The sequence below is a fragment of the Zootoca vivipara genome, chromosome Z1, assembly GCF_965207765.1.
Source record: "Zootoca vivipara chromosome Z1, rZooViv2.hap1.1, whole genome shotgun sequence".
NCBI lineage: Eukaryota > Metazoa > Chordata > Lepidosauria > Squamata > Lacertidae > Zootoca > Zootoca vivipara.
The window spans coordinates 46896621-46923880 of NC_142583.1; the positions used below are offsets into that span (position 1 = coordinate 46896621).

General features: G+C 42.0%; 1 protein-coding gene across 1 annotated transcript; it reads left to right on the forward strand.

Moving 5' to 3' along the window:
- Positions 1–1938: 1938 nt before the first annotated feature.
- ANXA5 (annexin A5) lies at positions 1939–26060 on the forward strand. The gene is made up of 13 exons (XM_035112905.3): positions 1939–1982; positions 2381–2422; positions 10935–11019; positions 11847–11941; positions 12430–12543; positions 17206–17296; positions 19034–19113; positions 20061–20117; positions 22001–22094; positions 22506–22601; positions 23021–23079; positions 23843–23965; positions 25213–26060. The coding sequence occupies exons 2-13, from the start codon at positions 2414–2416 to the stop codon at positions 25273–25275; spliced, it is 966 nt and encodes a 321-aa protein (XP_034968796.1). The 5' UTR covers positions 1939–1982; positions 2381–2413; the 3' UTR covers positions 25276–26060.
- The last annotated feature ends 1200 nt before the right edge of the window (positions 26061–27260 follow it).

Sequence of the window (27260 nt, forward strand, 5' to 3'; positions counted from 1 at the left end):
TTTGTTGTTGTTATGTATTTTGTATTCTTATTTTGTAATTTTCTGTTGTGATTCTCCCTGGGATCTTTGAATGAAGGGTGGCATACAAATTTAATAAATAATAATAATAATAATAAAGGCCTGAACACAACTTATGCTGTAATGTTGCTTGTTGGTTTTGATAGATACAGTGTTGGATAAATATCTGAGGGCTGTTTAAAGTGGTATAATTCTGCTTTCAATGTATAGCACAGATAGGTTACAGGTAGGTAGCTGCGTTGGTCTGCCATAGTCAAAACAAGATAAAAACAATTCCTTCAGATATGTACAGTATCTAAAGAAGTGTGCATGCACAGGAAAGCTCATACCAATGACAAACTTAGTTGGTCTCTAAGGTGCCACTGGAATGAATTTTTTTATTTGGTTCTAGCACAGATAAGTAAGGATGAAGTCCTATAGAGTGCATACCCACTACCCAAACTAAGGCCTCAGGACCAAGCCACATGTTGCACTTTTCCTATACACACCTGGCAGTAGGTCTCCTTGAATTCAATGGGAATTACTTATATTGGAAAGCATTGTCGATTTACTTCAAGAACACTTTCTGTCCTGTGCTCCATAGGCATACTTATGTGGAAGCAAGTCTCACTAAATTCAATGGCGCTTACTCACAAGTAAGTCTGCACAGGACAGCCATATCTTGTAGACCAGGGGTCAGCAACCTTTTTCAGCTGTGGGCTGGTCCACCGTCCCTCAGACCATGTGGTGGGCTGGACTATATTTTGAAGGGAAAAAAATGAATGAATCCCTATGCCCCACAAATAACCCAGACATGCATTTAAAATAAAATCACACATTCTACTCATGTAAAAACACCAGGCAGGCCCCACAAATAACCCAGAGATGCATTTTAAATAAAAGGACACATTCTACTCATGTAAAACACGCTGATTCCCAGACTGTCCGTGGGCTGGATTGAGAAGGCAGGGCAGTCTCGAGCAGGTCGCGCGCCCTGGTGCTGAGGGGCGGAGATCGCTCAGGCGCCCCCGCCCTCGCAGGGCGCAGCATGGTTTCCGCACAGCTTTGCCGCACGGCGCCCTGCCTACCGGCCCGGCACCTTAGCACACCGCACCACCGGGGGCTACCTAGAGCCGGCCCTGTGAGAAGGCAATTGGGCTGCATCTGGCCCACAGGCCTGAGGTTGCCTACCCCTGTTGTAGACATACCGGTATTAGTTGCGATTCCTGCATTGCAGGGCATTGGGACTAGATGATCCTTGGTGTCCCATCATACTCTACAATTCTATGATAACAGTAGGCCAGGAGCCTTGGTATGACAGTCTCTGCCATAGGTGTTTGTTTTGCATTGTTTTTAGACCAATCTCCAGTTATTTTTATACAGCATTTAAAGCACACGATAAAGTTTTAAAAGGCCATTTCCGAAATGCAAAGCTTGAAATACACTTTTAGCTGTTTTATAATATTTATAAATCACCTTGCCACGGCCCTCAAATGAGATTCATATCAATAAATAAATAACATCCTCAATTTCATAGCGATCCCACCCTTCGTTTCAAGTTAGCAGCATAGCCTATATAGGCCTAGGCAGTGGTAATGGAAACAGCCCGTCGAAAGTTTTCTGCAAACTAAACCTTCTCTGTACTTTATTTGAATCACTCAGTATTGCTTGTCATCCATCATCATCTGTTGAAACGCCTCAAAATTCGCCCTCAGTCTATTGGCGATGATTTGAGACGGGGCGGGAGGGAGCATCTGTCGGGGACTCGGATGGAAAGCCAGCCTCTCCCTGGACGAGCGCGCTGGTAACGGAGAGGGGATGGGAGTGGCTACAGGCAGGAAGAGCCACGACGCTTGGCCTCGAGTGAGAATCAGAGCGCAGGGCGTGGCAAGCAGCGAGAACCGCTGCGCTTCCCTGGGCGCCTCCACTCTGTGCGCGTAATCGCTGCCGTGCGCTTCGCTGCTCTCTCCGTCGGTCGAGTTTCGGTGAGTTCCGCGGGCGTGTGGGCCAGGAGTTGTGGGCTGGAGAGGGGTAATGGCACTTTATAAGAGAAATGTAGTGAAGGCTCTTGCAGTGCGCGCTAATAACAAAAAATAAAACCCTGCGATATATAAGGAACGCGTAAATATCGTTGCAGGAGGGAAGGCATTCTGTCTGTGATAGTTCTGTGCGCCTGCTGAGGGGAAGGGGGGACATGAGGACACGTTTGCCGGCTTGGGCGTTGGCTCCCGACGCGACGATTGCGAAATCGGAACTTCTAGTTGCTGGCAGGGAATCCTCCGCTCTGCCTTTTTGCGCCCCCGCGTTTCCTGCGCCTTTGCCAGAGTTTACTGGCAACTCCACAGAGCACAACCTGATACTTTCTGCTCGTCTTCTCTTGCAGCGTCTCGTCTTCGCCGGATCGATTCCCGAAACAATGGCAAAGGTGAGTCATACCCGGATTCCTTTTCTTTCTCCTTATTAAAATGTGTTTTATTAAATTCACGCAGGGGTGGGGGGTGGGGAAACAGCCTTGGCGCCATCTTGCAGGGCATTCATTTATCCGTATGGGTTCCTTCTCCCAGTCTGTCTCTGAAGAGCTCAGGGCGATGTGCAGGGTCTCTAACCGCCCTCCCTCTTTATTACAACCCAGTGAGGTACCGGTAGGTTAGATCGAGGGAAGGTCTCATTAAAGCTCACAAAGTAAGCTGTGCAAAGGAACGGCCATGGTGGCTGTTGGCTTTAAAAAGATGCTTGGCAGAGACATAACAAAGTTTGGAAGTTGGCACCTGGCTTACTGGCAGTACATGTGAAAAGGATCTAGGGGTCTTGGTGGACCACAAGCTTAACATGAGTACACAGTGTGATGCAGCAGCAAAAAAGAGAGAAAAAGCTAATGCTATTCTAGGCTGCTTCAACAGAAGCATAGTGCCCAGATCATGGGAGTAATAGTACCACTCTATTCTGCCTTAGTCAGACCACACTTGGAATAATGTATCCAAGTCTGGGCACCACTATTTAAGTAGGATGTTGACAAGCTGGAATGTGTGCAGAGGAGGGCAATCAAGATGATCAAGTGTCTGGAAACTAAGCCTGATGAGGAGCACTTGAAGGAGCTGGGTATGTTTAGCCTGGAAAAGAGGAGACTGAGAGGACATGATATGATAGCCATCTTCGAATATCTGAAGGGCTGTCAATCACATGGAGGAGGGAGCATGCTCGTTTCCTCCTGCTCTGGAGCCTAGGACTCATACCAATGGCTTCAAGTTACAAGAAAGGAGATTCCCACTAAACATTCAGAAAAACTTTCTGACAGTAAGAGCTGTTCAGCAGTGGAACAGACTCCCACAAGAGGTGTGCACTCTCCTTCCTTGGAGGTTTTTAAACAGAGGTTGGATGGCCATCTGTCATGGATGCTTTGGCTGAGATTCCTGTGTTGCAGGGGGTTGGACTAGATGACCATCTGAGACCCTTCCAGGTCTAAGATTCTATAATTCTATGACCGTGACAGTCTGTTTCCCCATCATTTACTTAGTCCCTGCCTTACTGAAGAGGAGTGTTTTCTGGTGGTTGGGGAAGTCTGTCCTACAGATAAAAGGGACTTTCACTTCTGCCCCTAACTTTCATACTGAGTCAGTCCATCCAAGAGTTTTAAAGAGAGGCAGAATCCATAGCAATATGAGCTCAGCCTAATCATGTGAAATCCACGTCAGACTTTCTCCCATTTTTCATTGTTTTAGCCAAGTTTCCTGCACTGTAGATTTGTGGTGTGAGAGGGTGTTGTCTATTTCTAGTGGTTAAGAAGCAAGAAGCCAGGCAGAGAGAAAGATTCCAAATTCCACTTTCCTCCTCCTCTGTTTTCTGTTACTTACTCCTTGTGGCCAGGCTTCTTTCGCATTACAGTACATTCATTTTCTCTCTTTCTGAATGACTTTTTCTTTGTAAACCTTAAAGTTATTTTTTTTCTAAATAAATATGAAAACTTTTTAGTATCATTGCAAGACTTTACTTTGGAAGTGTCCAAGAATGGCAGCTGAAGGACTAAACACATGTGACTACAGATATTTTATAAGTTTACAAAAAACAGACCTGAGGGTGAAGATAATTTGGACCATGATATTGGTCTGGGTGGACACCTTTTATCATTTGCCCCAGTGTCATAGTGCCAGCCCAAATTGCCCCATCCCTGACCTGCCCTCCGCAACATCCAAAGGTCCTGATCCACTAGGCGCTGGGTTGGATTGAACCCTGCGCCTTGCAGAGTCAGGCCCAGGCTGCCTTCGGGCCCAGCACTGGCAGCAGCAACAAGCAGTTCCTGCTTGCCCAGCCATACTCATTGCCACCACACCAGCATACTTACCTGACCTGGGGGTTCTGGATCACGGGCTCTAGTGGGCAAAACAGGAGCCTCAGCTATCTCCCTCTCCCACTGAAAACAAACCAGGACGTCTCCAAGAAAATGCACATGGCAAAAAGGAGCATTAGGCCCTGGTGGGCCACCCCCTCACCCACTTGTGATGGGCCAAGTGGGATAGCTAGCCAATCAGGATTAAAAAATAAAATAAAATTATTCCTTCCATCATTTCTCACTTCCTTCTGTGGCCCCCTAGCCTCGTGCTGTGCCCCCCCCCCATTTATACATTTTCACCTGTGGCTCCCTTTGAATATCCGGGGGGGGGGCAGGAGGGTCATATGGCCCTCAATTGGGAAATACTGCTTAACCAGAAGTTGGTTGCCATTCATAAACATCAGAATCAACACTATGTGTGTCTGCAGCCTGAACAAAACATCTAAGAAAAATATGTTTATCATGGGGTTACAATCCAGGAGGAAGCTGGGCTGCATACACATTGAGCATCCTTGCTCTGTTCCCAGACCATCATGTATTGGGTGCATAGGCTTTTTTGCATGATCAGGGAACCCCAACTGTCTGTGCTTCCTGAATTTCATGGGGAGTCTAAGCATTTTCTGCCAAATATGCATAGGTTCTCTCTTCAGATCTTTTTCTCAACACAGGGAGGTATGAGTTGGAGATATTGGAGCCAGGAACAGCATTTGTGGGCCTCTGCATGCATTCATTAGAATGTGTGTGTGTGATAACTTCTGAAGAGGGAGTAAGAGGCAAAATAATGTGAAGTGCCCGGCTCAGCTCATACAAACATTCCATTTTCTGAATTCCATGAAGCTCATAGTTTGATCTTTGAGAAGACAGATGAGACAGAGAAACAGCTTGATTATTTAATGGGATGATGCATGATGTAAATGTAGTAAATGATAAGGGGCTCAGAACAGCTAGTTTTGTCTGCAGATACTCTGATTCTTGAAGCCTGGGAAATAAGTCTGCTCAAATACCTTCCACATCATATCTAGTCTGGCACTGTGATAACATTCAAAGCAGCATGGGCAAATCTGGCTTATGAGGAATGAACAAGCAGGAGCTAACTACAAGTGAAGTAAGATAATTTTTCAGTCTTATGGAAGGCATGCTAAAGAGTACCATAGATTACAGAAGTTACTGGCACTTAGTATTTGCCTAGTCTTGCTCTGCTGTAGTCTGGGTTGACTAACAGTTGTAATGTTATATCACAGTATCGTCACCTAATGTCTAGAATAACCACCTTGCTGCAATGATTACCCGCGTCCTTTGTAATTGGAGTAGTTTAGCTTTCTAACAAAGCTGTTTCTATAGTAGCGGTGCACAACTGTCACATGTTTGGATGTTGTCCCAAGATACTAGGAAAGGAAGCCCAGAACATTAATTGAGTTGATTGCAATGTGTGTACCTTTGGAGAATATGCAATATAAAAGATGTGTGTACTGTTTTTAGGTATGTTTAATTGGGCAGTCCTTAAACCAATGTTGCTACTTTTTCTGGGTTTTTTAAATATAATTTTGTATGAAGGGCAACACTGCCTCTACTCATGTACAGAGTGTCTTCCTACTCAGGAACACACAGTTGAAAAAAGGGTCGCTAACATGGCTTAAAACCTGAGCAGCCCTTGCCACATGTCCATGGCTTGTTATGAACCTATTTATATTCAGAGAAAGTATATTGTAAAATATATGCATATTGCATCAGCTGTAAAGGGTGGAGCACATCCATTAATTTATCTTTTAAAAAACCATAGGCAAGGGTTTGGTTCTTTTCTGGTTGGTGCTCAGACTCCTTTATAAAAAGAAAAATGATTGATTCATTCATCTACCTTTCATAACAGACATGATCTTCATGTATGTTGCACTTCAATGTATGTATCCTATAGGAAATGGCTCCTAGAGCACACATCCCTGGATACACAAAGCAGGCTCATTCATATTGTGAGCACACTCAGAAGTGTTTTCCTGTTAGGGCGGGGCGCGCTGTGGTCTAAACCATGGAGTCTCTTGGGCTTGCCGATCAGAAGGTCGGCAGTTTGAATCCATGCGACGGGGTGAGCTCCTGTTGGTCTGTCCCAGCTGCTGCCACCCTAGCAGTTTGAAAGCACACCAGTGCAAGTATATATATAGGTACTACTGCGGCAGGAAGGTAAATGGCATTTCCGTGTGCTCTGGTCACGGTGTTCCGTTGCACCAGAAGCAGTTTAGTCCTGCTGGCCACATGACCCGGAAAGCTGTCTGTGGACAAACACCAACTCCCTCGGCCTAAAAGCGAGATGAGCGCCACAACCCCATAGTCACCTTTGACTGGACTTAACTGTCCAGGGGTCCTTTACCTTTACTTATATAGACATAAAATGATTTTTCAGAGCAGGGCAGACTTGAAGCATTATAGGTTTGTTGCTGTCCAGGGCATGCTTGGTCATTTCCCATCCTGCTGCTATTTCTGGTCCTGCAGCATTTTTAAGGTTTTTGAAGCATTTTGTTGCCTGTGGGAAGTGGGGCACATTAATACAGACTTTTAAATACTCAGTGCTAGCTTCTGCCAATAAAATTAGCAATAATAAATGGGTCAAGGATACAGGTGCAGTGGCACAAATTGTCCAAAATAAATTGGCTTCTCACCCACCCACCAGTGTTCTAATGGAAGAGAGCCAGGAAGAGACCTCTTTCCAAGTCAGTTTCACAAAAGCATGGAGCTTTGCTCTGAGGTGATAGGATTGCGAAAAGGAACAGTGAAGAAGAAAGGCCTTTGAATCCAGTGTGGGTCGTGTTGTCTCTTTTCCGCTATCTGAAAACAGATGGTGCGATTCCTCAACAAGCTGCTGGTTTGGAGGCACCCAAGAAGAATATATTTGTTCTCTTGGATTAATTATCAAAGGAGAAGATGGATTGGATTTTAATAGTGATGTAGCAAACAAATGAATAGGCGAGGGTGATGTTAAAAGTAAGTGCTTAGGAATCGATGGTGTAGCTAAGGACCAAAAGTGCAAAAGACAGCCTTGCAATGTTTTTTAAAAAGGAGAAGTATATGCAATCTGGTAGGAAGGAGTGGTGGACGGAGAGACTGCTTAACTCTTTCCAATCCTGCTGCTGTCCACTAAAAATCCCTCTGCTGATTTTTCTCCCCACGGAGTGAGAGAGAATTACAAAGTTTTCTCATTTATAAAGGATATTTTTAGTGGAGAAATGGCAGGAGAGGGAAGAGTTAAACAGTCTTTCCTCTGTTGAACTTCCACTCAAACTGGCAGGTTTCCATAACTCCTATTCTTTTTAAACAACTAAAGCAGCCCACAAGCCTTGGGAAGCTGTTCAAACATACCTTGGCTGATCTTTCTCTCCCCTTACATCACTGCTTAGCTTGTCTTCTCTCCCATTCACCTCCTGCTAACTCTCCTGTTTTCAGAGCACACGTATGTTTGCAGACTGTAGTCTCCCCACCACCACCCTGATAGCGTTGTTTACATAGTTCAATACTGGCAGCTGTCCTGGATAATGAAATAATGGGAAGACTGGTAGTTTTCCGCCTGGGTTCTGCCACAGAAAAATCCTAGTAAGCTACCTTCACAATGAATGTCACTGTCTTTACTTGGAACGCTAGGATTACAGCGGTTAAACATGCATATACTTGCAAGATGAGGGCTTCCAATCATCTGAGCTGTTAACTAGGATTGCTTGTGTGTGAACAGAAGCTCGTTGCAAAACTCTGCATGCAGGATTGAGTCTTCAGTGTATTGCATCCTCCTCCCCAACCCTTCTGTGGTATTTCTCTCCACCATAAGCATTCTGCTGGAATTTGCCCACACATGTTATGATAAGATCTAGAAATGAACACTTATGCCAACTCTGTGTAACTCTTTCTTCCTAACTGAATACTCAGCATGTTCTCAATTGTAGTCGAAACAAAATTCAGTGGTACCTCTACTTACAAATTTAAGGGATTCTGAACGCACATTTCTAAGTCGAAAAAATTTGTAAGTCGAATCCCATAAGAATGCATTGGGAGTAAAAATTCGTAAGTCGAAGCAACCCTATCTAAAAATTCGTAAGTAGAAAAAACCCTATCTAAACCGCATCCAAGATGGCGGATGGAGCTCCGTTCATAAGTAGAAACATTCGTAAGTAGAGTTATTCGTAAGTAGAGGTACCACTGTAGAAAAATTCCTTCCAGTAGCACCTTAGAGACCAACTAAGTTTGTCATTGGTATGAGCTTTCGTGTGCATGTACACTTCTTCAGATACACTGAAACAGAAGTCACCAGACGCTTATATATAGTGAGAGGGTGGGGAGGGATATTACTCAGAAGGGTGGTGGGAAAGGGTGATTGACTGACTGATAGCTGTTAACGATTGTTAATGACTGCAATTGGTCTTGCAGGAAAAAGCAAGGGGTGAGATGGCTAAAGATAGCTTTATCATGTATAATGAGATAAGAATCCAATGTCTGGTGACTTCTGTTTCAGTGTATCTGGAGAAGTGTGCATGCACATGAAAGCTCATACCAATGACAAACTTAGTTGGTCTCTAAGGTGCTGCTGAAAGGATTTTTTTTTATTTTGTTTAGACTACGTCAGACCAATACGGCTACGTAACTCAATTGTAGTGTAAGTGTTGTAATCCTAACAAACAACAAACAGCCCCCCAAAAACTTAGCTGAACTGGAGAATTAATTTAGCCATACTGAAAAAAGCAAGTACCTCTTTAATTTTGCTGCAGTATCTTTCCCCCTCATATGTATTTCATGCCAAAATGAAAAATAATCCTTGCTGATCTCTCAGTCTTGAGACACTTTCAGATTATTTTTTTAAAAAACCTTTCTCCACACCAGTTCATAATCTGATCAAAAGGTCATTCTAAACTGATTTCAATAGACAGCATACATGCAGCAGTCTTCTTAACCAAACGCTCCTTTAAACCCAAATTTTATTTATTGATTCATATTTTAAAGCTAAGAATCATTTGTAAGCAGTTTGTAAGAATAATAACAGGGGCCTGCATGTAATTGGCCTTGATACGAAAAATGGTGGTCACGATGTTCCTCTTTGCTAAGGAAACGCCTTATTAGTCAGTTGATTTGGACAGGCAGGCAAGGAGCTTGTAAGCTTGGCCCCTTCGTAAGGAAGATGCTTTGGTGCCTTGCTTCCAGGTGTCCAAGAAGGGCTCTGGTTGTCTTTCCTGCAGGGAAAGGGGTTGTTAGAACAGTTGGAAGGCAGGGGTGTTGGACAGCTCCCCTCAAGCAGTCAAACAACCCTTGGCCTTCCAGCCTTGGAGCTGGGAGGGAGCAGAGTCATCACACAACTGCTGGAACAACCCTGTCTTAAATCTTCCACTTCAAAGATGTTAGAGGTGGGCCTAGTCATTTGCTAGAGGACACTGGCACCCCTGCCACAGTGAGCAGAAACGTAGAAGTCTGAACAATAGTGTTTATTTGAATTGATTGTAAGTTTGGGCAGGGGTATGTCAGTGGGTGTGGAAATATTCATTTAGGAGCAGGAAAAATAGTGTTTACTAGTCTTTTTGAGTTTTCTAGTCCAGAATAAATTGAATAAAATGTTTTATGTTTGACATGTTGTTATGTTGCCTGTTGCATTTACTTTGCCTAGATTCTTTTTTTAAAAAATGTAGTGTAGCATGGCAGCTATCCCATTGGGATATAATGATTCAGCTTTGGCTTAGAATAACACACGCATCTGCTGCCAGATAAATTACAGCTGCTGTTCAGATGCCAATTCTGTTTTGTCCTCTGTCTTTGCCTTTGACTTATGGTTGCCCTCTGAGCTAGATCCCTTTTGCCAGTTTTCTAACAATAGAGCAGATTAATTGAAACTGGTGAATAAAGAGTTGCGATTCCTTGCTGGAGTCAGAGAACAATGCTAGTTTAATGTGCTTATGCATCATAACATTTGAGTCAAACTTGTTGGATTCTTTTTTTATTATTATTACTTTATTTAAATTTTCAAAAAACAACAACAACCCAATTGAAAACAGTTCAGTCCATATTCAAACATAGAAATCATAGATCCTTCTACAGTTTCAATACCTTCACCTCCCTCCCTCACCCCTTGTGCTTCCCTTCACCTGTGTGTGATCCTCTTTGCCTACTATTCTTTTTGTTATCGTTGCATTGACCTCTATCTAATTTATCATGCCATTACTATTCTATTGTATTTTGTATCTCCTTGCGGCTTATTTTAATTATAGCATATTAAATTTCAGACTCTAGCACCAACTTTCCCCATATATTCCTTTACACATTCGCATTCTTTCTTATTTTCTTGAGTCAAGCATTCTCTAATTGATGCTGTTAGTTTTGCCACCTCCACAAACTCAAACATTTTAGTTCTCCATTCTACTACTTCAGGTGTTTTATCAGATTTCCAACTTTTTGCCCATAAGATTCTGGTTGCTGCGGTTGCGTACAGAAATGCATTCCTTTTATCCTTGCCAGATTCTTATTGTTCCTGTCTTTTAGATATTGAGTTAATATTAGCGTTAGATGATTGAGGATTCCACCCCTGCTTTTGGAGTTATTCTAATATTGCCAAAACTGCAATGCCTTGATGTAATGTTGTGTTTCTTTCCAGTATACAAAAGGCACCGTGAAGGATTTCCCTGCCTTTGATGCCAGAGCTGATGCTGAGGTCCTTCGAAAGGCAATGAAAGGCTTGGGTAAGGCATTAATTGTTTTACAGACTAGGTGGACCATTATCAGAGTTAATCAACATGTTCGGATTCCTGCTTCATCCCTTGACATAGCAGTCATTCACTGATGTTTGCATAACCAGGATATGGCATGCTTAGAAAAGCAATCATTAACAATGTGTTCCAGTAAAAGTAACTTTATCCTTTTTTCCCCCTGAACAGTGGAAGCCCTGTTCTAAAATAGTTACATTTCTCAGGAAATGTTAATTATTGTTTTTCTAAAATAAAGGCACCACTGATTGATTAAAGTGTGAGCTGGAAGCATTGATTTGGCTTCATGATGTCACAGCATAGACAAATTTGATTGGCTATTTGGCATCATTGGGAAGCCTGATCAGAATTAGAGTGATACTTCCTGCTCCAACTCGGATGCCATGTTGTTGTACATTATCACTAAATCTAATTGGTTGCCTCACACATACCTTGGGCAAATTTCCCTTTTTCTTTTAATGGCGATGAAGCAGGAGGTTGGAGAACTAATTAGTTGCAAGCAGTGCTTGAAAAAGGTCATTTGAGTTCATGGAAATCTCCCTCATAGACCAGGCACTTTCATGGGCAGAAATCTGGTTTAGCCATGCCATACCAATAATGCATGTTAAAATATGTTTGGATTGGATATTGTATGGTGAAGTAGAGAAATATTTATATAACTTGCTTCCAGCAACTCAGAATTTCTAGAAAGTGAATATTCATGTGTACTGTAGCCTATTTTCAATGCTTGACATATTTATCTACAAAATATTTATGTTCATCATTGCAATCAATCACTCTGTTTTTAATTTGCATAATTTAAGGAACGGATGAAGAGCCAATTGTGAAGATTCTAACGAGCAGAAGCAATGCGCAACGCCAGGAAATTGCGGTGGAATTTAAAACGTTGTTTGGCAGGGTAAGGAGGCTACTTTGGGTTGGGAGTTGATTTGTGTGCACTTGTCTGTATAATATGGATTTAGTGATGAATAATACTTCAGGTCATTTACCTTCCTGCCAGAGCAGTACTTATTTATCTACTTTTAATACTTCAGGTCTACTGAATTTTATATTACTCCATGCATTCATCCCCAAATAAATACCATACTTTTCTGTGTATAAGACTAGGTTTTTTTAAAAAAACTAAAAAATCATGTTAAAAGGGGGGATAGTCTTATACAGGGGGCAATCTCCCCCATTTTATTAATTTTGAGTCCCCCCAAATAGAGGGGCATCTTACACACAAGGGCGTCTTATACACAGAAAAATACAGTATACACCCTTCATGAACTTTTCATTCATCCTAGTGATGTTCCAGTTTTTATGGCTGATGGGTTAATTTTAAACTGCATTTCTCATTAGTCAGGCATTTCTTATTAATTAGGCATTCTTCATTCTGTCAATTAGGACCTGGTTGATGACTTAAAATCGGAGCTTACAGGCAAATTTGAGACTCTGATGGTTGCTCTGATGAGACCTGCACGGCTTTTTGACGCCCATGCACTGAAGCATGCCATTAAGGTAAAATGAGTGGCACAAAATGAAAATATTGATGACTTTTTCTTTTTCTTTAGAAATGTTTCTCCTATCATTATGTCTTCCAATCATTATGATGATGATTGTTCTGCTTGATTATCTATGGTGATTGCTTTCATTTTAACGATCTCATTTATTTTCTGATCCACCTGAGTAATTCCAGAAACATCTCAACCACTTGAGCTTTCAATGGCCTTTTGTCTTGTGGAAGAAGTGCAAACAATGTCTCGTCCATAAGTGTGTGCAAAAAAGCCATACATGCCAAATGATCGAATTTCACAATCACAAGGTGTCTTTCCTTTTATAGTGGCCCTCTATGTTAAATTTATGAGTGAACCCCATTGAAAGCTGTTCTGCTTCCAGTGGAAGTTTATAATGGCCATTAATGGTTTGTGATTAAATACATTATATACAATGCTATCCATAGGGATGGGTAGCCAGCAAGGAAAGTTCACAAGAGCTTTGCCTGATGAACACTGCATTTTGTTTCACAAAGTAGCCAACCAGGTTCCTATGCAAAGCCCATTAATGGGACACAAAGACAACAACTTGCTCCCATGTTGCTTCCACCAAGAGGTATTAAGAGGCATCTTCCCTCTGAGCCTGGTGATTTATTGTGATTTAATAGCAATTGGCCACCGCTATATCTTACGATGGCAAATTCCATAATTACCTGTTGTCTGCCCTGAATTACCTTCTCATCAATTTCATTGGATGGCATCAGGTTCTAGAACAGTGAGAGGGAATAAAACTTCCTCACTTTCTTCACACCATGCATAATCCGGTATGCCTCTTATCATGTCTCCTTTGCTGTCCCCCTTTCTGCTCTAAGAAACCCCTAGTTGTAGGTTTTCCTCATAGGGCAGGCCCCTTGTCATTTTTGTTGCCCTTTCCATGTAAGACAGATAACCGTTCTGTAAAACTGCTCACATTTGGCAATATTTCTCTCAGCACCTTTTGTAAGTACCTTTCAAATTTCAGCACAGGGCTTAGGCTGGGAAACAAAATAACCTCTAGATATTATGTGCAAACGTCTGGTTAGATCCAAGAATGTTTAGCCGGGACAAGCCCTCCAAGATACAGTTACTTACTAGTACAGTTATTCAACTATGTAAACTGTTTCCAGTTGCTTATCCACTCTGAGCAGAGTATTCTAGCCAAATACTGATTATCCTTTCCCAGCTAGGAATTTGAGGCGGGAAGGTTACTGGGGTCGCTGAGTAAATGAAAGGCCCATGATCTCATGTTAATTTTATGTGATAAAAATAATAATCATTAAGCTGACAGAAGGAGGAACAGGGATGGAATGGTTAATGATTAAAAGACTTGTTACTCAAGCCAGCTTGGTTATACTATGTAGAATGAGTAGACCTTTGTGGGAGGTTTTTTTTTGGGGGGATGCCTGATGAAAGCAGCCATTGATAATTCTCCATGACCACCCACCTTACAACTCTTCTGTTGTTTTACCCTCCTGCCTCAAGAGACTGGAATGACATTTTGGGTACTAGAACCCACACTGGGAGTCCACACCTCTGCAGGGCACCTGTAAATGGTGACAAGCTCATGTTTGGAGCCTGGCTGGCTAAAAAGCAGTGGTTTACCTAGTTTTCCATATGGTCATTTCACTCATGAACCTATCTGCATGTTGTAGGAAGAGGCCTTCTTACACTTTCCTCCACTGTCTGTGGAGGTAAGGACCCATGGCCAGGCCTTAGTACTGGGCCCACCCTTAGAGTTTCACTTCCTACAAGAACTTGGCAAGGCCTTTTCCTGTGTGTTCAGATAGCAATTGAAGACAGTGCTGCTTCAGTTTATTTTTTATGATGTTCACTGAGCATTGATTTATTCCCTTCCTGCCCCAGTTGCTGTTCAGTTTTGTTTGTTTGTTTTGGTGCATTTTGTATTTCATTTTAGTGTTTTATATAGTGGATGCAAGCCATTCTTTCAGTCCCACATCTGGACAAAAGTGAAATGGTTTTCTAAATTACTAAAAAGCATATGGTGGGAGAAGGTTCCAGGGGACAAAAGCAGGGAAAAGATTAAGCACCTTCTTTCCCCCACTGTTTCTCCATTGCAAATGCCCCAGATTTTCAGACTTTTGTCTGCCAATGAAAGTTGAGTAGTAGCCCCATGAATGCTACAGGATAAAAAATAGGGGAGCATCTTTGCCACTGGACTGGCTTGTAGTCTATTTCTTGCCCCAATTCAAAGTGCTGGGTCTAACTTTTCAAGCCCTAAGCAACTTGGGGTTGGGTTACCGACAAATACCTGCCCAGACTTTAAGATCTTTATCTGAGGTCCAAATACAGTGTGACTACTAGGGAGAGGGTCTTTTCAGTGGTGGCACCCTGATTATGGAATAAACTCACCAGAGACCGTTTCCTGGTACCTACACTGTGGTCTTCTTGGTACCATTTGGCGACTGTTCTTCTTTCCCTAGGTTTTTAAATTCTCTAACCTTAAAGCAATATTTTAGTAATATGATTTATCAAAGTTTTAAGATCTGTAAAATGTCTGTTGTGAGTATGCTATATTGATTTTATCCTCTGTTGCCAGTTTTGTGCTGTCTTGGATTTTGTGGTTTGTATATTTTGTGGTTTACATTTTTATTATAGGCCACTTTACGTTGTTTGGCACTCCCAAAATATGGATAGTAAATAAAAATAAAATACAGATTTTATACTTACAGTGGTGGAAAGCAAATACATGACCTCTTTGCTACATGGCAAATTCTGCACAAATTAGTGCAACTGACATCTCAACTCATCGAACAGATGGCATGAATTGGCCCTTGATTTTGAAGCATCCCTGTGTGTTCAGAATAAAGAATTACTTTGTTCACAAGTGCTGCAAATACATGCTGAGCAGTAAGCTCTGAAAAGAGGGGAGATAAATGAATCAAAATGGTTTATCAACCATAAATTCAACCAGATGTTTGCAGAGCAAATCTAGGCTTGTAGTGATAAGGTAGTTTAAAATATTGGCTTTCAAAGTATAATCTTGTAGCGTTGTAATGTGACCATAGATATTAGAAGAAAGATACATCTATACAAAGTGGCAATTAAGCAAATGCATTAGCACTGCAACTCTAGAACTATTTAGAGTCCTGGGCACTGTCAAGGTCACTTCCTAGCCAAAGGAATGCACACGGCTGATGGTTAAGTATTTATTGTCAAAGATAACACACACAGTCGCTTCTACAGCTCTGGATATCTATACATACCATACCAATTTAACGGCTAGGCAGCTGTTCCTAGGTCCGCGTTCTATGGAGCAGTTGCAGCAACAGGGGACCACCTCTGCTCCACTGGTTTATGTACCTTCCCCTGATGGGTTTCATGCATGTAGTCAGAGACTGCGCCTGCGTGGAAGCTTCCTCCATTCCTCCCTTTTCTATTCTCTCCTGGTTCTGGGGGACAGTGGTGTATGGCAGGGTGGGGAAGCAACTGGCCTTTCACTTGCCTGACCTGCCTCTTCTGCCTCTTCTTCCTACCCATCCTATGCTCCATCCTCCAGCTCTGAAGCTTTTCTTGCCTCTGGCTCTTGCCTCCTGGCTGGTACAGATTCCCATTGACCACTGCCCCCTTCTTCTGATTCAGACTGCAGCTTGCTGCCCCCCCCCTCAAGTGCAAACAGAAATTGCAGTGAAATAATGCGGTCTCGGGGAAGGAGATCCCACCAACTCCTCTCCACACCCCTATCTTCCCAGGAAACAAGAGGCATATATTTCATTCTTGTTAAGAATTGGAATGGATCTATGAACTAAGCTGAAGTTTTGCCTTCTGTTTTCTTCATAGACTTTCATTTAAAAAATAATAATAAAAGTTTGTAACAACTGGAGGGCTGGAGGAAATCTGGCTGCAAGCCACATCTGATCTGTGAGCTGGGCGTTCTCCTCTCTTGGTTTAACCCCCAAAGTGGGTCATTTCTGTCTTGAGTGCTGAATAAATGCATTCATTTATAATAAAACTTTAAAAAAGCAATCTTGTTCCCATTAGCAGGCATGCTTATTTGTGCTTTGTATTTATTAGGCAACAACAGCTGTTATAAAAGTAACCACTAATGGCTCTTAGCTCCTCTTCTTTGCTTTTGTTATAAACTTTGCTGGTGGAGAACGGTTATATTGGAGGAAATGGGAGGCAGATTCAAGCACACACTTTCCTGTACACATGCAGAGAAATACCATGACCTCATTGTCTCTGTTCCACAGCTGGACATCTGTCATCTGGCAGGACTACTGATAAGAGATGGTGGTCATTCTGTTCTTTGGCGAGGCTAAAACCATCCACTTGGCAGGCCCATTGGGATTTTTTTAAAGTTTTATTAAAATGACCGTGTTGTAGGAATCCTTATTTCAGCTCTTAACTCTGCCACATTTCCTTTGTGAGTCAGTGCAAATTCTATTTCTGGGTCTTCATTTACCCTTACTGACGTGGCATTCAGGAAGCAGAACTTTGTAGTCTTGAGCATTATGAATTTCTTTCAAATGCATTTTAAGTAATTAAATGTTTGAGGTGTGGTTGTTGCTGTTTTTTTTAAAAAAAGAAAATTCTGTAGTAAATGAACGTCCCCATGAGATTAAGATAGAGGTGTATACTGAACAAAAATAACTTACATCATTTCATCAACCAAATCCATTAATTACAGGGGGCAGGAACCGATGAAAAAGTCCTTACTGAAATTCTTGCATCCAGAACACCAGCCGAAATCCGGAATATAAAACAAGTTTATCAGGAAGGTAAAAGCAGTGCTTTTTCTGTGTTTTGAAACACTATTGTACTTGCAGGAGCTTTTGTCTGTGCATGAAATAATAGAATAAGGAAAGTGGGAAATATACAGAATGCAACTTCAGTACTTGGAGAGATAAGGCTTGTAAAAGCTTCATATGCCTTTTGGGTGCATGTTCTTCTGCTTTGCACTACACAATTGAATTTCTTCCTTTGACATTTTCTTTAGAATTTAATTCAGTCAACGAACAGGATTCTAACAACACGTGAAAGAGGGAATTCAGTACCACTTAATGATTTGAAAAGGCTTATTCTGAACCATTGATTGTAGATAAAGTATTTATTTCCTGGTTCAAAGTGCTATGAAAAAACAACAAAGGGACTTAGGTTCGCTGGCAGGGTTTGAATAAACATACACAATCTTTTTTTATCAGTAGAATAGAATTAAATGCTGAATTGATATGTATAATTTTAAAACATGCAGAAATAATATGAATAGAGAAATCAGAAAAGGGAGCTGAGGGAAGTCCGGGTGGGTGGGAGAGGGAGGGGGTGGGTGGGGGGAAAGGGGAAAAAATGTAATTGGTTGTAAAATTGATAAATTGTATTGATTTGAACTTTCTTAATAAAAAAAATAATTTAAAAATAAATAAAAAACAAATCAGCATTGTTTATAAGTTACAGTCAATATAGTCAATTGGATGGGACTGGTTTTTTAAGGAGGAGGAAAAGATCACAAAGCATAATAGAGTGAGGCAATCAGTTCACACATTATTTTTGTGCTGCAGTTTCTCTTTTCAGATAGGCTCTCTGGTAGATCTACTATAGAGGAGGAATCTGCAGATGGGTAGCTTTGGGTAGCTGTGTGACCTGTAGTATCAATGAGCATGTCTGATCCCAGGGCTGGGGGGTGGGAAACTGCATGGAGGGAGGGTAGAAGAATATCAGAAGCCCTGTTCACACCTTACCTTCACATATGTACGGTATACAGTGGAACCTTGGTTTATGAACACCTCGGTTTACGAATTTTCAGTTTATGAACGCCACAGACCCATCTGGAACGGATTAATTCACTTTCCATTACTTTCAATGGGAAAGTTCACTTCAGTTTATGAACGCTTCAGTTTATGAACAGACTTCCAGAACCAATTACACCCATGCTTCGGGTTAAGTACGCTTCAGGTTGAGTACTCCCCGGACCCATCTGGAACGGATTAATCCACTTTCCATTACTTTCAATGGGAAAGTTCGCTTCAGTTTATGAACACTTCAGTTTATGAACAGACTTCCGGAACCAATTGTGTTCATAAACCGAGGTACCACTGTACCTCTTGCACAAAGAGGAAGGAGCACCAATCCCTGCCCCAATGGCCTTGCCCCTGCCACATCCATTTGTTCAGTGTGGTTGTCTGTAAAGGGGCCGCTGTGCATGAATAGCTGAATGCATGAAAGTGACCCATGTGTTGGGCAACTGTGTCAATGTCTGTTTAAGTTTCTCATTTTCCAGTCTTCAGTTCAGCACATTTCCACATCAGTGCAACTTCTTTAAAAAGAAGGCGGACCTGGTGCAATTTAGTGCAGATACACACATTTTTGCAAGCAACATAATGCATGTAATATATGTTTTCATTCATAAAAAAACTTACTTGGGAGACTTGCAATTCTAGCTGTTTTGTATACATATGTATGACCTCAACATAAAGTAGCTCACATTTTGTACAGTGATCGGTGTGTTCCCTTTTTTGCAGAATATGAAGCTGACTTAGAAGATCATGTAACTTCAGACACTTCTGGTTTCTATCAGAGGATGCTGGTAGTTCTTCTTCAGGTAAGCATCTGCAGTAGATGGGTTAAGCAGGAAATTCAAGGCAAGGGCTGCTTTATTTAAAGTGGAGTCTCTGCATTATGGCTCCAGTATACATTTTGTGGGCGGTGGGATTCATCTCCCCCAAGCCTGTTTATATGTGGATCCTTGCTTCTTTAAGGGTATAGTTCAGTCATTTTCCCTTAATAGCCTGTGTCCCATAGAACACAGGGTGGAAGGAAAACATGAATCAAAAAGCATGAATGTTGTAAGTTTTGGGGTCCTGTCCCAATTTCCTAAACCATATTCACCCTTTCCTCTTACCTTTTTTTAAAGTGACTTTCCCCCTTCCTTTCCTCCTTTGTACCAGCCCCTTGGAACCCCTACGCCAGTTTTAGTAGTACTGTAGAAAAGGTTACTATTGCAGGATGGGCATTTCTTGTCCATATGTGCCATCCTCTCAATAACATTGACAGTAATGGGTACTTTCCGACAGATTTTCCCTTAGGTCCTGGCCTGTTTGTTTAGCATCCAGAGCCCATGCACAGCTTGGCCCTGTCTATCTGCATACTGGAGACAGTGAATCACATAGGGCATGTATAGCCCATGCACAGTGCCTGCCAGTGAAGGCTGAGGTGGCTGCAAAAAAAAAACGTTTTGGGAAGGACCATAGCTCAGCGGTAGAGCATCTGTCTTGCACACATAAGGTCCCAGGTTCAATTCGCACCACCTCCAAGTAGAACTTGGAGAAACTTCCTGTCTGAAACTCTGGAAAGCTGCAGCCAGTCAGTGTAGACACTACTGAGCTAGATTGAACCATCGGTCTGACTCAGTATAAGGCAGCTTCTTGTGTTTCTCTTTGCCATATCAAAACCTTTTTCGACAGTGCAGAATTTTTATACCCAAGTATATTCATCACTTTCATTATATTCATGAACCCATTCTATTCCCCCCCCTTTTATCCCATTTAGGCCAATAGAGACCCCGATGGCCAAGTGAATGAGGGGCTGGTCGAGAAAGATGCTCAGGTAAGACTCTCTACTTGTCCTTTTCCCCAAGTGTTTTTGAAAAAGCACCCTAAGAATACATGCAAGTAGAAGTTCACTTTGAGGGTGCAATTCCAGCATGGAAATGTAGATCTGCAGCCCATTCAGTTGTGCGTGCATTGAGAATAAAGGCCTTCCCATTATTTCCCCCCCCCCTTGTTTTCATCTTACATTTTGCAGTTACTGCATTGTACAAACTTGGCAAATAAAGGAAGCACTGCTTGGAACTGGTCCCAAAGGGCCCCTGCATTTCAGAGCCGTGTTCTCAGCCTGTAAAAGGCAGAGACATTTTGAATATTTTTTTGCAAGTGAGAATTCCTGGGGTGTGTTGATGCAGCTTACTGAGCCTCTGTTAAGCTTGCAGCCACCATTTTCTTCTTTTCCCAGAATGATCCATTCTGAGGTGCCTTTTGGGAAAGAAATAGCTGCAACACAAAAAGAGAGAACCTCACTTTCTTGAGTGTGGCGGCCATCATTTTATTTTCATTCTGGGAAAATGGCCTGCAGCCCTCAAGAAGTTTAATAGGCCTCCCCATTCCCAATTCCCAAACAATAAGAAAGAAGGGGGTGCAGGTTCACTTTCCTCTTTTGATGAGGCCCCAAACTCTTCAAATCTAGGCTGGTGGGTCTCTCTGGAAAATGTTTGGCTCAGCCTTGACGTTAGAGGGAGCATTTTGTAGCATCCCATTGCTATCTGGCCTTGGGTCATTCAGTCGGAACATGCTGAGCCTGGCACTAATCTACGCTGTTGCACAGCTATACTGTGTCAGAGATTGGCCATGCTTCATTCTGATGTGCAACAAAGTCCTAGGGTTGTATCCAGTGCTGCACCAGTAGGGTCCACAGGTGCAATTGGACTTCTGCCCCCTCTTCTCACCCTCCACACACCCCAAAATTTGCTCCAGCGTGTCTACCAACCCAACTGCACCACTCTTAAGATTAAAAAAAGATAAGTAGGAAGGAGATCGGACCCACAAACACCCCAACAAGAACTGAGCATGTTCAATGGCTGTAGAAGACTGACTGTCCCATGATTCGAAATGTAAAAGCAAGAGGGAAGAGAACGGGGTATCCTGAACGAGGGTGTTCCAGTTTGCAACATGCTGCAATTCCCGCTTGTGTGTCATAGTATATGTGTTAATTCAGATCTTAGGGGTGACTCATCAGAGGGTGGAGTGAGTACTAAAACCATGTAAAATTACTTTGATGGGATTCTTTTTGGGAAGCAGATGAACGTTTTCCATGGTTGTGTGTGTGTGTGTGTGTGCGCGCGCGTGTGCGCGCAAGCTCTGAGTTGGTTTACAAACAGGAAAAAGGAGTGGTAGAAACCAAGTAATTGCTTAGGTCACACTGTATTTTAGAGCAGACTGGCTGGGTAGTTAATTATAGTAATCTTAGCTGCTTCATCACAGAACAACTTCATCAAATGTTATCGCCATTTTAAATGATTTTTCTTGCCAAGAGGAGGTTCCTCCCAGAGCAGGCCTTCATGGTTCCCAAAGTATCCTTCATTCTAGTACCTTTCTTAAAAAATTAAAATTCATCAGTATTTCAACCTCCCTTGAGAGTATTTTTAAAAATGCAAAATAAAACAATTCCTTCCAGTAGCACCTTAGAGACCAACAAAGAATGAATGTGGCAAATGTAGTTCTATAAGGGATAGTTCAAAACTTCTGTGCCTAAATAGAGTGGGGTTAGGTTCTTTGGTCTTAAGTCCCAAGCCTAACCTGCCCCTCAGACATTTCAGGGCTTTGTGGCTAAACCTTTACCCCCTCTGGTGGTTTTATTCGCAATATGGTAAAGTATTCACATTTGCTTTTGGGAGAGTAAACCTTAGCTTCATTTTTATCTTCTGATTTTAACAGGAGCTGTTTAGAGCTGGTGAGCTTAAATGGGGAACCGATGAAGAAAAGTTCATCACCATCCTGGGGACTCGCAGTGTAGCTCACTTAAGGAAGGGTGAGGAGAACTGAACATTTTGGGCTCTTTTTAAAGGATTGTAATCATCATACTGGGGGTGCAAGTGGTGGGAGTGAAGCTTGAACAAAAACTGGGCCTTGGTTTACTGTGTGGGGTGCCCTGGCTCTGATCCAGGGTAAACTTGACCTGGTTTAGAACATTTCTCCTTGACATGCTATCAGATTGTGCGGGATATAGATTATACACTCACTTTCAGTCTTAAGTAGAATGGTCCATGTTACTTTCCTGAACAGTTGAATTTATTACTATCCTGGCTTCCTTCAACTCTTCTGCCCAAATGTTGATTGCGTTCGGATGGGTATAGGCTTTGTTATGCTTGTTTGGAAAAGCAGAATGGAGGCAATATGTAAAATACACATAATTGCTATGTATTCCTTTTGTGTCTTTCAGTCTTTGACAAATACATGACTATCTCTGGCTTCCAAATTGAAGAGACAATCGACCGTGAAACTTCTGGTCCACTAGAGAAGCTTCTGCTGGCAGTTGGTAATGAGCGGTCCTAGTTGCAATGCACTATTTATGAGAACTGCAAACAAGCTGTTGGGGGGGGGGAAGCAGCACAATGTGCTGATCAAAGAAACAAAATGGCGTCTTGGTAATCTGATTCAGATGCGATGCTTGCTTGCATTTTATTTGTTATTTAACACGGGGCTCTGAATTCTAGACTCCACAACAGCACAAGGAGATAGGAGGGAAAATCTGCACAGCTACTCAGAAGTGAATCCCATTGTGTTCAGAGGGCTTTACTCCCAGCTAGATGTACACAGAATTGCGGCATAGCTCACTGTTATGCCCTGTTATGAAAATACTGGAAGGTGCCTTTTCTGTGTGAAGCACCATGCCATTCAGATAAAGTTATTTTTCACTGTTTTCAAACTGAACTGGATTGTGTTTTCCCCTTTCAGTGAAAAGTGTCCGAAGTGTTCCAGCATATCTTGCTGAATCACTGTTTTATGCAATGAAAGTGAGTACTTATTTTATCTTTCTTTCTTTCTTTCTTTCTTTCTTTCTTTCTTTCTTTCTTTCTTTCTTTCTTTCTTTCTTTCTTTCTTTTTAAAGAAGGACAAGTTTCCAAGTTGAAACGAAATGAGGGTGGTAAAATGTTGACTTTTTCCTGACTCTTTATTTATGCTGAGCACTGGATGCTCTATAGAGAGCTCACCACATTAATATAGTGCAGTAATTCAGGATTCTATTTCATGCAATTGTGATAAAATCTCCTAACTTCAACGGCAAGAAGGAGGACTATTAATCCTCAAGGTATTATATACATTCTTCAAATTTCTCTATTGTACAGTCGTACCTCGGGTTACGACCACCTCGGTTTGCGAACAGTTCGGGTTACGAACTGCGCAACCCCGGAAGTGTTTTCGCCGCGCGCGCACATAAGCCGCGATCGCGCGATTTGCGCATGCGCAAAGCGCGAAAATCGCAAAAATCGCGCTTTGCGCATGCGCAAAATGGCGGCGCCCATCGCGCTCGGTTTGCGAACTATTCGGGTTATGAACTGCGATCCGAAACGGATCGCGTTCGTAACCCGAGGTATTACTGTATATGAATTCTGTGTGACATTCTCAGATGCAGCTATTTGCTTAGTGGCTAAAGTTAAGCCCTTTAGTTTCACTGACTTCAGTGGGAAAAATTAAGCAACTGAAAGGAGTGGTTCCTGAAAATAGATTATGTTCTTAATGGGTTGTTTAAAACGGGTGCCCTTTTGATTTTACTAGGGGGCTGGCACTGATGATGATACCCTGATCAGGATCGTAGTTTCAAGGAGCGAAATTGATCTGCTGGACATCAGACAGGCGTTCAGAAGAAATTTTGCAAAATCTTTGTACCATGCAATTCAGGTAGGACTTGCTTTGTAAAACTAGTATATTTCATTCTCTTTTCGAATGGGAAGTATTGACTTAATAGGCTCTTTTCTTTTTAAAATGGAATGCTGTGTGTTTGTCTTTTAGCTGTACAACTGTTACAATTTTGCAAATAGAAAAAAAAGTCCACTTTCCAATACATGTGAAATCTACCATCATGAGGCATGTAGGCAGCTAGCCTAGGTGGGCTCCCATTCCTGGGCAACCTCCCAGTCCTGTGTCAGGAGGGAGAACTAAAGGCAGGCAAACTAGTTTGTCTAATGCAGGCATCCCCAACCTGCAGCCCTCCAGATGTTTTGGCCTACAACTCCCATGATCCCTAGCTAACAAAACCAGTGGTCACGGATGATGGGAATTGTAGTCCAAAACATCTGGAGGGCCGAAGGTTGGGGATGCCTGGTCTAATGCCTTGCTGGATTTCTGGTGGTTGGACAGAAGTGAAGACAGAGTAGCGTTTTCCTTTTGTTTCCAGGCTTTCTCCCTCCCTTTTAAAGGAACCCCCCAAATGGAAGGGAAGATACACCAGTCCTGATGTTGGTGTATTTATGTCCCCACCCCCCATTTTGGGGGTGGGGAGAGTGTCAGTGGACTGTGAAATCTATGGCTCCTTCAGATTCATAGCTTTGCCACAATGTACGGTATCTGCTGTATCCTCCCTTGCTTCTACTGATGTCAGTATGTCAGCTTCTGTAATGCAAGGCAAAAATCAGTAAGGCAAGGGTGGTGGAGGTTTCTGCAGCGGCAAGGAAGGTCCATATGGAGTCAAATCTTCCTCTTCACCCATGAACAGGGACATCTGTATGCCCACTGGCATTCCCTCTTTGCAACCATATGATTGCACCCTTAATTGGCTTAAATACAAGTATTCTGGTTTAATTGATGTGTACATAGGGCCTTTCCCTTTCCCTGCATTTGATAAAGGATATCAAAGTTGTTTAAATCCTCCTTGTAATGTATAGAGTTAAGACTTTTTGATCTGCCATTGGAAGGCAAATAGATGTTCCCCCATTTTGCTTTTGCGCACGCGCGCGCGCACACACACGCACACACACATATATATGTTGCACAAAATAAATAGCTTTCTGGAGAACTTTGCTTATCATTCCTGAGTGTATAGTCATACAAATGGATTTCCTGCTGCAGAAAAGCTGTCATTTGTCAAGAATTTTCCCCTGAATCATTACTGACTCATTGCCATTCGATCCCTGTCTTTTGATTTGCAGAAAGATACATCTGGTGATTACAGAAAAGGCCTTTTGCTGCTCTGTGGTGGTGAAGATGACTAACTGATGGCGATATGAAAGCCAGAATCTTAACTCCTGCCTTGTGCCTCCTTCCCGCTTTGTATGGCTAAGCTTTCCATTGGCATTTAGAGCAGCAGCCTTTTTTTTGTGATTCTCATGGATATCCTTGCTGTGAAATGCAATGTGCATATCATTAGTACAATGATATAGTAACATGGTTGAAATCCATATCAGATCCCATTCATAGTATTGCCACTCCTTTCTAGGGAACTGCTTGTTTTTCATTGATAGTATTTTATGTTAGTTTTATACAATGTTAACATACAGACTGCTCTGAAAAATATTAAGCCGGCCAGTTGGAAGTCATGGGGCTGGGATCAGGCTATGCTAGTTGCACATTGAGATCAATGTGACAAGCTAGTCGTGACTTAAGTCCCATTTAACTCAATGGGGACTTAATGCAACTAACGTAGTCTGGATTCAGCCTCTTTTGTATAAAATAATTTAATGCAAAGTGCCTCTTGTGTAAATGTGTCTCCCTTGTTTTGAAAACTATGTTGGAAGTCAGGAATCTGGTGCCTTTTGTTCTTATTTTGCAAAAAATAGAAGTAAAAGACATTCCAAGAACTAAAACCAAATTACCTTTTAACCTGAATAATATTTTTGCATTTGTACTGATTTGCAGAAAGCTTCCAGCAATGGCTTTGAAATTGTGACCTATGCATGATTTTCATGTATTGTAATGATTTTGGTGCTATTAAAAGGAACAAAAATCCTACTAAATGATACACGGAGGACCAATAAAATGTACCCATGAGCTTTCTGAATACTTCTGGTTTTATTAAGCAATTCTTCCCCAGAATATCTCCTCATTTTTGTAGAATTTGTTCCAGTTCTCCTATTTTATGGGTAGGAGAGAAGAGCTACCGTATGTGGATCGCTGAAATTATTATTATTACTATTTGTTTCATTTCTATACTGCTTTATACATATTTTAAAGAAAAATCTCAAAGCAGTTTACAGCATATTAAAACATCAAAAAACACCAATAAAACAATGTGAAGAAAGCAAATATACAGTCAAAGCAACATAATTAACAGAAAACTGAAACATTATCTTAAAAGATTTCAAAATAAAACATTGCAAAGGAGGTCAACTGCAGAATACATATTTAACACAAAGTTAACCAAAATAATAATAATCAAACATTTTTTATACAAAAGGTTCCACCTCCAACCACTAGAAATCTTCATCACCAACCCTTCTGATGCCTATAATTTCACCAGACAGGTACATTCAGACTTTTTAGCTTATCTTCACACCTCTCATGGTTCCTTTTTTAAAAAGAAAAAGAAAGATTTTCAGGATACTTAATTCTCTGGGCTATACCACGCCCTTTTCTTTTGGTCCTTCAGTGGAATTGCAGTCCACGCACAACAGCATACACAGGTTATTTCCCCTGCTCCAACCCCAGTTACGGCAATTAGCCAAGTGTGGATTCAGTAATGGCTGGCATTTGGGCTGCTTCCATCATGACAGAAACATGCTTCTGAGAGGCCAAAGTGCTTGTAAAAAGCATAAAAATCTTAAGTTTTTTAAAAACAGCTTGCACATTGAGATGACTCATGGGAAGACACTCTCATGACCCAGGCCCACAGCCAGAATCTTGTGGGGCCTAAGGAGAAAGGGAAGTCACTGCAGAACAGCCAGAGCCTAAAACACACTCTCAGAACGAGAGGTTCTGTACCTTGGCACTCAGGGCAACTGGCAACCCAAAACCTTTTCCAGAGGTGCTGTGGATGGTGTCACAATCCAGGGGTTACTGAACACTTCCCATCCCTTCTGCTTTCCACTGCTATACTGCATCACTCAACCCACCCATCCCCTGGTTCTCATTAGCTTGTGTGTGTGTGTGTGTGTGTGTGTGTGTGTGTGTGTGTGACAGACAGACAGACAGACAGACAGACAGACAGACAGACAGACAGAGACTGAGTGGACCCATTTAGAACAGCGCCTCACACATTACC

Bases quoted from the DNA above. Each gene is read 5' to 3' on its own strand.
- ANXA5 (XM_035112905.3), top strand. The intron at 23,080-23,842 runs GTGAGTACTTAT...TGATTTTACTAG, and splicing joins CACTGTTTTATGCAATGAAA to GGGGCTGGCACTGATGATGA. The intron at 23,966-25,212 runs GTAGGACTTGCT...TTTGATTTGCAG, and splicing joins CTTTGTACCATGCAATTCAG to AAAGATACATCTGGTGATTA.